Genomic DNA, 10,733 nt, shown 5'->3' on the forward strand with positions numbered 1-10,733 from the left:
GGGGTGAATGAGGAAAGTTGATTTTTCAAACTTGGATTTCTAGAAGATTTGTCTTCTATCATCTTCCCTTTCCTTGAGAAGGGACAAAAGGTTGCAGTTTCTGTGAGATAGAAAGGAGCTTTGAATATATCTTAATTTAGGGTAGAAATTTGCTACCTTGTAAGAGTTAAGAGATAGGCATCTCTCAGTTAAGTGTTTGCTCTTTTCAGCCACTGTTAGTTATTATGTATATAAATGCAAGGGAATGAAATAAACTCCTGCTTTCAAGAAAATAACATAGAAATGTATACAGCATAAATAGAAAGTAAATATAAGTTAATTTTATGTCAGGTCTTTAGACTTAGTTGTAGAAGCTCTTGACTTCTTAATCACTATAATATTACATGTTATTTTTATTTTCTTGAAAGTAGGAATTTATTTCATTCTTTGTATTTATTTACACAATAATTAAAAGTTCCTGAACAGAGGAAATACTAAGAGATGTTTATTCCTTTTCTTGGTGTTCTTGTATATATTTACCACTAAAAAAGTTTTTTGATTGAAACATACAACATTTTAAACGACTGTGCTTCAGTGGATCTGTGATTTCATTAATGTGTGACAACAACCCATGTATACATTATCTCAGTTACCTTGATCATTGTCTTTTTTTAGCCCTTGTCATATTCATGCTGGAAAATGCTCTAATTATAATGGAACCTAAGGCTCTATCCTAAATCTTTTTCTCTCTCTACTTGATTGAGGTCAGTACAGCATCTTCAGATTATCTTTATTTTCTCAGTGCAGATGACTGTGATACAGTTGGCCCTGTGCGGAGCTTTAATTGTTCATCTTCAACTGAACATATCCAAATTAGGACTTACTGGTTTTTCCTAAAAACCTTTCCTCTTCTGTAGGTACCATAATCATTCTCGTCATACATATTTGAAAATAGAGTATTCGCAATTCCTCATTATTACTTGGCTGTCTGACATAAAATATCGTGTTTATCTCTTTTGAAAAGATCTCTTTCATATCCCTTTCTTCTCCCCAGTCAGAGAACTACCAGTTTAAGTCCACTTTTCATTTGGAGTTGGTTCCTAATTAGTCTTCCTGTTTTCCATGGTATTAACCTGACCTTCCTCATCACCATTAGCAACAGCTACTGACCAACTGTCAAAACGGCACAGGAATCCTTCAATTAGCAGACTAATAGTTTGCCTCTGGCTTTTATAGACATTATCTCACGTTGCAGCTTCTGTGAAAAGGGAGCCAGCCCCATATAGTAATTGTTAACTTTGTTCACTGTCAAATTATGATGGTGAAAGCCTAGTACCGTGAAATCAAGAGCTCTTGGAATGGTGATGCTTTCAGCCCATTGCCCTCAGTCAGAGTGATTGAAGACCCAGAAGGGAGAGTTCTTGTTACCAAAGTCCTTGGCCCTATCAAATGTTTTGACATCAAAATTTGATAAGATTTTGTAAGTAGAAATGACATTAAAGAAGAGAAATTGTCACTTGCTTTGATCTTGCACACTAAATTGCATACCCTCCCTCTGACTTGTGGTGTTTTGTAAACTCCATTAGAGAGTGGGAACTATGTTACTTTAATATGTGTCCTCAGTGCTTAGTACTGTGCTTCATTGATTTGCATTTAATGGAACTGTGTGATCTGGTTTTGGACTGCTTGTCTAGCTTCATTATATAACTGCCCATTATGTAATCTAGCTAAAATGGATTTTTTGCTTTTCCCTTTCTCTCTCTCTTTATAGAGGTTTTCCATAGGATTGTAGAACTAGAGTACCTTTCAAACTCAGTTTAATTCTCACTTTCCCCCTCTGAAACCTCCAAAAGCTGTTTGTGTCTCGCTTTCCAAAAAATTTACTTTGTATTTACGTTAGGTATGTAATATTATACTGATACATGCTGTTGTTGCCTCCTTTTTTGGAATGTAAGGTCATTGTGGACAAAAATGATTCCACTTTTTTCTTTGTAGTCCCAAAGTTTAGCATAATGCAAAATACGTAGTAAGTTCTTAAAGGTACTTGCTGCTTTCTTACTTGGTCTTTCCCTTTTAGATCTTTACCTATCCTTCCTTAAACTGCCCTTTTTCTCTTTCCTTGTTGGACATACTCATATCAATCTATATTGTTGTATTAATCTATATTATCATATTAATAGTCAGAGGAGAGAAGAGAATAATAAAGAGGTAGAGAACTGAAATGTAGAGAAAATGAAAATAAAAAAATGGATGAAATATGCATATTTATCCCAAGAACCATTATGCTTTTTGGATCATTCGATTTATGCAATTTTATCTTCTTGTGGCAGAAACCAGCTAATTGTGGTACTTTTTCTCAGGCTCTGCTTTACCCTTTCTTCTTGCCCTTAGATAGTTCAGTACCTCAAAAGTTTGCATAATGTCATTTTTTTTTACTCATATAAGCTAATTACTAATGGGGAAATCTTGCGAATAACCAGTCCCTCAAATCAGTTGCTCTTCCTGAAATGTTTGCCCTGATAGAATTTCCAGAATTTTTCTGTTAGGAACTCCATCATTTTTCTTGGTGCCAGCATTTGTAACCTTAGCCCGTCCTTGATTATTCTTTTTTTCCCCTTGATGCCCTCTCTCTCATAACCAGTTGTCAGATCTCATCAATTCTAATTCCACTTCTCCTTTGGACTTTGCATTTGTGGGATTGCTATCCTAGTTTAGCCCTTTATCAATCCTCATCTGGACTATGATAATAGACTTTTCCCAATTTTAGTGCTTTCTTTCTCAAATCTATACTTCATGTAGCTGCTAAATTAATACTTCTGAGTGCCAAGTTTAACCATGGCACTCCCTAACCAACTATACTTGTATGATTTGTATTATAAAATACTAATTCCTTATCTTTATAGCATGGCTTCTTTTTACTCCTTCAACTTCTGTTTCCTTCATTACAGCATTCTGCCTTGAGTACCAGTCAAATTAACCAGCTAGCTAATAAACAAGCTTAGCGTTCTTTCTCCTGTTTTCATGCCTTCGCAAATTCTGTCCCTCGTGGCTGGAATATTCTCTTTCCTCACCAAACTGCTTAGAAATTAAGGTGATGATAGCACAGTGATAGAGTTCCAGTCCTGGAGTCAGAAAGACTCAACTTTGTCAAGGTCAAATCTGTCTTCAGACTAGTTGTGTGACCGTAGGCACGTCACGTAACTCTGTTTGCCTCAGTTTCCTCATCTGTATAATGACCTAGAGAAAGAAATGACTCCAGTATCTTTGTAAAGAAAATACCAAGGGGCAGCTAGGTGGCACAGGGAATAGAGCTGTGGCGTTGGAGTCAGGAGGACTTGAATTCAAATCCAGCCTCAGACACTTAACACTTACTAACTGTGTGACTTTGGGCATGTCACTTTAACCCCGATCGCCTAAGCAAAAAGAAAAAAAAAACAAAACAAAATCCCAAATAGGATAGTGAAGAATTGGACGTAATTGAAATAACTGAAAAATAAACACTTTCCATGTGAAGACTTTCGTTTTTCACTTAATATTCTATAAAGGCATCAAAATGCCTTGTATCATATTACAATAATTTAANTGTAATTGAAATAACTGAAAAATAAACACTTTCCATGTGAAGACTTTCCTTTTTCACTTAATATTCTATAAAGGCATCAAAATGCCTTGTATCATATTACAATAATTTAAGGGTTTTGAAGGCAAGGAATATTTAAAAAAGAAACTTAACCTTTGGGCCTTGTATAATTAGGTGCTTATCCTGTTAAAAAACACAAGTCTAGAAAGTAGGTATATTGATTTTTTCAAAGAAATTCACAGAAAATGATAAAAATATTGCCATTAGTGTTATGTAACTTTTATTATTTGTACGCTGGATATAATTTTCTATCGTTTTGAACAAATAGATGAATTTAGCAATTTGATTAATTATAGTAATTTCTTTCATGGTTTCTTATTTTGTTTTATTTCAACATTGTAATAAAATTTTGTTCTGAAGTGGGGCATGTCCTGAATAGATTGGACTGTCCATAATAGCAGTGAAAAATTGAATAATCAGTATGTTTTCTATTGCACAATATTATGCTAGTCTGTATGTGGATTAGGAATTCCTGATTTCCAGAGAACTAGAACCTAAACTGATGAAATGGATCTTTGATTAGAAATAAAAAGGTCTCGTGATATAGAAACACTAATTGTGGAAAGACCATGTGTCCTGGTACATTTTATTAGTCTTTTTTTAAACCCAAAGATCTAGTCTAGTTTCTCTTTACTTAAATATCTTTTATGTAAAACTGAATAATATCTGTAAATGGACTGTGTATGGTTTTAGCACAGACTTGGCTTTGCTCCTATTTGTGTCTTTCTGTGATAATTTATCAAATGTGTGCAACACAGAAGAGTTGAAAGGAGACTTGCAATTGGAGAACTAGTGGTGGGAATTTGGAAATAATTCATTCACTTTTCTTTGGCTTGAATCCAGTTAAATATTAGTAAATTTCAGAGCCAGAACCCAAATTTTCCTCTGTATCTTGATTTCTTTCTAATGATTTTCTAATATTAAGATACTGCATGCTGTCATTTTTCTGTGTGAGTCTATATTATTAACATAGTTTCCTTCTAACTTTTGAGTAGCTTTGACCTACTTATATTGAAAGAGGTAGTAGAAAAAATGGCAGGAATAGAAGTTACAGAAGAAATGACAGTGGAACAGTTGGAGGCTTTGACGGGTGGAGAACAGCTAAAAGCTGAGGTGAGCATGATTTTTTTCCTTTGATGACTAGCTCTATTTCTCTTATGTCAAACTCCTTCTGTCCTCTCCCCTTAGTATAAAGTGAGACAATAATTGCTAAAGCAAATGTAAGTTTAAAAAATTTTTACTTCTATAATTGTGAGTAAAAATACCTGGGGTTTCTATTATAGCACTGTGCTGCAAGTCATTTGGGAAACTAGACAGAGAAAATAGGGATTCAACTACAAACATTATTTTTTAGCTGTTATTTTACATTGCTACTCAGAAAGAAGAATTTTAGTTGATGTCATATTCTTTTTCTTAAGGATTTCTTTATTACAGTATCTTTTTTCAGATAAGATTATATTTGTATATCTCTATGACCGTCTTAATCATAGCTCATAAATTTTTATTTTACTTAATAAGTTTTTTTATTAAATTCGCTCAATCTGTAGTTTGATCAGCTTTTTTCTTCTTTATAGGGTGGCTACTTTGGACAGATCAGAAACACAAAAAAGTCCTCTCAGAGGTTAAAGGATGCACTTCTGGATCATGATCTTGCCCTTCCTTTGTGCATACTTATGGCTCAACAGAGGAATGGGGTGATATTCCAGGAAGGAGGAGAGAAACATTTGAAGCTTGTGGGAAAGTTGTATGATCAGGTATTTGGAAAATTGTTCACATGCTTTTTAATTCCATTTATATTTTACTTAGCCATCTTTTAAGTTTGATTTAGTTTTGAGTAAATGGTTATAATATTGACATATATTTATAAATTTAATAACTTTACTTTTAAGAAGACAAGAAAAGTCAAACCTGTTACAAATACTCGATATGTAAAAAAACAACATGTGAGGTGCAGTGTAGTGTAGTACAGTAAGTGTAGTGAGTGAAATTCGACAAAGGTAGGCTGAGGCACGTTTTCTCTGAGCATAATAACAGTTTATTAATAGGGTGTAAGTCTGTTAATAAAGGGGGCTTGATATGTGCCAAAAGACCCCTATCAGATAGATTTAAGGAGTGCAGAACAAAGAATGAACAGAATAGGTGACCTCATGAGATTGATGGACAATGCAGCTGAGGTGTGGGGAACAATATGATTGGTTGGAATTTGGGAATTGAAGGACTAATCACAACCCCACTTCTGTGGCTCAGAATTGTTCGTTTGCAAGGTCAGAAATAATGGTCCAGACTTAGTTGGATATCCAACCAGACTTCCTTGAAAGATAGTGTGGTAGTATAAAGATACAAACCTGAACTCCCTGGGGTCCACCTGCAACCCCCAAGGGCAGCAGAGTTCCTTGGGGCAAGAATGGAAGAGAGAACTAGAATTCAGGGTCTGAGTTAAGTTCAGAAAGAGAGAGAATTATGACTTAAGCAGTTAAAGGCAAAATCACTTACAGAGTAAAANTATTTGGAGGTAAATATAGCATTTTTTCACCATGAGTCCTTTGGATTTATAATTGAACATTTTATTGGTCAGAGTTTCTAAGTGTTTACCTTTACAGTATTACTTGCTACTGAGAAGTAGAGAACCTGTAAGTATTTTGAAATACATGATCCTTTTCTTGTTTCTTTGATTGAGTTGCAGTATTGCTTGGTCAAAGATTGTATAGTTTAACAGTTTTTAGGATATAATTCCAAATTAATTTTCAGAATGGTTGGACTAGTTCATATCTTTGCCATCTTACTTTCCCACAATCTTTTCAGCTTTTATCATTTTTCCCTTTTGTCAACATAACCAGTCTGATGGATGTGAGATAGTAACTCAGATGTTTTTTTTTTTTTTATTTTCAATTCTCCAAGTAGTAAGGATTTATAATACTTTTTCAAGCTATGGAATTTGACTGTAATATTCCCAAGTTTTCATTTTGGGAATCTTTCTCAGGAGGTGATCAGTGGATTCTTCCAATGTCTGTTTTACTGTCTTAGATTCCTAATTTATCAGGGAAGTTTTCTTTAACAGTTTTTTGAAATATTTTATCTAGGCTCTTTCTTTAATCATGGCTTTCAAGTGTCCTATAATTCTTAAATGATCTTTCCTTGATGTGTTTTTCAGGTCAGATGCTTTTCTGATGAGATAGTTCACATTTTCTTCTATTTTTTCATTCTTTTGACTTTGTTTTGTTTCTTGCAGTTTCATGGAGTCATTAAGCTTCCAGTTGCCTATTTTAACTTTTAAGGAATTATTTTCTTCAGTGAGCTTTTGTGCCCGTTTTTTCCCATCTGGCCAATTCTGCTTTATGAGGAGTTGTTTTCTTCAGTGGTTTTTTTGTGCCTTTTTTTTTTTAACCATTAAGCCAATTTTGTTTTATGAGGTATTGTTTACTTCGGTATTTTTTGATGCCTCTTTTACTAAGTTCTTAATTTTTATTACATAATATTCATGCATCACTCTCATTTCTTTTCCTTATTTTCCCTTTGCCACTCATTATTTCTTTCTTTAGCTGTTCCAGAAATTCTAATTGGGCCTGAGTCCAATGAGCATTTTTCTTCGAGGTTTTTTTGGCGGGTGTTTTCATATTGTTGTCTTTGGAATTTGTCTTGGTCTTCCCTTGCACTGTAGTAGCTTTATCTAGTCAGTTTCTTTCTTTTTTTGTTGTTGTTTGCTCATTTTTCCCCAGCCTGTTTCTTGACTTTAAACTTTTTGTTAAAGTTGTCCTTTGCTTACTTAGGGATAGGGAGACACTGCCTAAAGTTTCAGGTGTTTGTGGGCTACTTTCAGAGCTAGTTCTGGGGAGTCTGTAAGTTTTTAGTACTTAAAAGGTGATGTGATCCTGAAATAAATGTGGTCACTGCTCTCATGATCTGTGCTCTGATCTTAACCAGAAGGACTCCTGTTCCCATGCAACCACGAGCACTGATACTCCTCATGGCCCTTAAACTGTGACCAAGGTCCCTACTCCCTTATGACTGAGACCCAGTACTTTTTTTGGCCCTGGAACTGCTACCCAGAACTACGTGTGGTAATAGAGTTGCCAGTCAGCACCAGTTGTACACCGTGCCGGAAATGGGTCCCCTATAATTTCTTTCTGACCAGTTATTGAGAACTCCCATTTTTGCCGCAATGGCATGTGTGGGCTCTGAACAGACCGGTGTCACAGACTTTTGCTAATCTCTTAAACTTTCTTGTGTCAGAAAAATATCTTACTCTGACTTTTTGTTGGCTGTGCCACTCCAAAATTTGATTTGATTTGAGTTTTATTTTAAAGTTGTTTGGAGGGGAATGTTGGGAGTGTTGAACTGGGTTGCTACCCCTAATCTGTCATCTTAGATCCTTTTCTCAGATTTAAGTATATCTTAACTCCATTTTCTTATTTCTGTTTTTCTTTTCAATTTAGTGTCATGATACCCTGGTACAGTTTGGTGGGTTTTTGGCAGCTAATCTGAGTACAGAGGATTACATTAAACGAGTGCCATCAATTGATGTGCTCTGTAATGAATATCATACACCTCATGATGCAGCATTTTTCCTGTCTAGACCAATGTATGCACACCATATTTCAGTAAGTAAAGGGGTATTTTCATTAACATTGAATAAGCTATTTCAAGTTTTCTGTAATTTTTATATTCACTAAATTGCTACTAAACTAATTTAAAAATACTATAAGTTTAGAATCCTGAGTTTTCCTATTAATAAGACTTTTAATATTTATTTAATATTTCAGAAAGCTTAAGAATTCAAATTTGTTATGTTACTTTTTCAGCGTAAAGGATCTTTATTGAAAGATCTTAATTTTAAACCTCCTTAATTTCCCCACTGGCTTCCCAGAAACCATCCTACAGTGACAGGCAGGAGGAGTACTCCTCCTTGGTGTTCCGTCTCCTGTCTGTCCCTCAACCATGCTTGCATGGCATCGATGAGATAGGAGTTGCCAACCCTATTCTTTGATGTTATATGGGAAACTATTCCACCTTACCATCTGCCTTGTGTCTGTGCACCACAGACTCTCAGGCACATATGATCTTTTTATCCAGAGATACCTTGGCTTTTCTATTTATCTTACTGAACCTTAGGACCTGAGATCTTCCTATGCATCCTGAAGCTTACATTTTTTGTAATCTCTCCTAAGTAGAGCTAGCTCTTTGAGATGAGGGACTGTCACATTTTCTATTTGTATCCTTACCACTTTGCCCAGTGCCTGGTTCATAGATTCATTCGTTCATCCATATTTCAGTGTTGAATTTTCAGTAGAAGCACAGTCATCTTAATTTTGAGATTTGGAGAGTCAATGATGTGATGAGTTGATTTATACCAACAAATACAACAATGCAAAATATTTAGTGGTTTTGCTTTTTGTTTTTTGTCTTTCCCTCCCATCTCTAGTCAAAGTATGATGAACTTAAAAAAGCTGAGAAGGGAAATAAGCAACAGCACAAAGTTCATAAATATATTGCATCCTGTGAGTTAGTGATGACACCTGTCCATGAAGCAGTAATCTCTTTGCATGTTTCTAAAGTATGGGATGATATCAGTCCACAGTTCTATGCTACATTCTGGTCATTAACAATGTATGACCTTGCTGTACCACATAACAGCTATGAAAGAGAAGTTCATAAACTTAAAGTCCAGATGAAAGCAATTGATGACAATCAAGAAATGGTATGTCTTTAACAAAGATTCAATAATTATTTTTAATCGTGCAGAATTATAAATAAATATTTTTAGTTATTTTAGTAATTAAAGGTTTACTTTTGATAGATATTATGTTCATTTTAATAATTCAGGTGAAGTGGAGTTTTAGTGTTAAGTTTCCAGGTTAATGTACCTAGAAATATTTATTTTTACTCATGATGGTAGGAAATTGTGCTTAAATTTCAAGTAGAAAAAAAAGAAATAATGTGTTCATTAAAATTTTTTATGTTTGCCAGCCTCTAAATAAAAAGAAAGAAGAAAAAGAGCGCTGTATTGCTCTTCAGGACAAACTTTTAGAGGAAGAAAAAAAACAAATGGAACATGTTCAGAGGGTTCTACAGAGACTAAAACTGGAAAAAGATAACTGGCTTTTAGCTAGTAAGTCCACATGATCTCTTTGGTTTCACTGCTGATCTCTGAATTATGCTTTATTTTGTATTGTCCATATTTATTATATTATTTAATGTCTAAAATATTAATATATGTATCTTGTTCTTTTTTGATCTTAGGAACAGTATTAACAGTTAGTGTTATCCAGAATTTCACGGTAGTATTTTCTGTCATTCTAGATATAATTTTCCCCCAGAATTAGAGATTTTAATCTTCATAGCATTTTACATTCGCAGCATTTTGGCATGCTAAGAATTGGCATTCTGTCTCCAGAGCCTGTTCATAGTGTAAGCCACCTACGTTAAAAGAAAAGTCATTCCCTTCATCCTGTGTGGTTTATGCTTTTGCCTAAAATTCTTCCTAAACCTTCGTTGAAAAGCTGTGATCTTTATTGGTGACTTAGTGATTGAGAATATTTTTCATATGCTAATTAAGATAGCTTTAATTTCTTCCTCTGAAAACAGCCTGTTCATGCCCTTTGACCATTTTACAATTAGAGGATATCTCTTATTTGATTTTGTTTTCTATATATTTAAGAAATAAGACTTTTATCAGTGAAACTTTCTGTAAAGACATTTTCCTGTTTTTCAACTATTTTTAGTTGCATTGATTTTATGTGTGCAAAAACTTCTTAATTTTTTGTGATCAGGATTATACATTTTACCTCTTTTGAATGTCTTTTTCACAAACCCTTCCCTAGTCCATAGATCTCACATATAATTTCTCCTCTACTCCACTAATTTGCTTATGATCTCAACATTTATGTCTAAAAATGTGCCCATTTTGATCTTATATTGTTATATGGTATGAGATATTGCTGTGTGTCTAGTTTGGCCATACTGTTTCCAATTTCCTCTACACTTAACTGTTGAATAATGACTTTTTGCCTCAATAGCAGATATCTTAGGGTTTATCAGGCACTAAATTACTATGCTTACTTAATTCTGTATGTTGTATTCTAATATATTCCAGTAAATAATCTTTCTATTTCTTACT

General features: G+C 34.2%; 1 protein-coding gene across 1 annotated transcript in view; it reads left to right on the plus strand.

Annotated features, from left to right (window-relative positions):
• The window catches only part of LOC114024771 (THO complex subunit 2-like), a gene marked incomplete at its 5' end in the record, with an annotated part of 41,642 nt that overhangs the window by 24,205 nt on the left and 6,704 nt on the right, over nt 1-10,733 (plus strand). Inside the window, 5 exons of the mRNA XM_027837911.1 lie at nt 4,615-4,732; nt 5,194-5,373; nt 8,053-8,217; nt 9,039-9,314; nt 9,584-9,725. Of these exons, the coding sequence (XP_027693712.1) occupies nt 4,615-4,732; nt 5,194-5,373; nt 8,053-8,217; nt 9,039-9,314; nt 9,584-9,725 (881 nt within the window). The remainder of the gene's footprint in view (nt 1-4,614; nt 4,733-5,193; nt 5,374-8,052; nt 8,218-9,038; nt 9,315-9,583; nt 9,726-10,733) is intronic.

Source organism: Vombatus ursinus, unplaced genomic scaffold (genome assembly GCF_900497805.2).
Source record: "Vombatus ursinus unplaced genomic scaffold, bare-nosed wombat genome assembly UNPS02014824.1, whole genome shotgun sequence".
NCBI lineage: Eukaryota > Metazoa > Chordata > Mammalia > Diprotodontia > Vombatidae > Vombatus > Vombatus ursinus.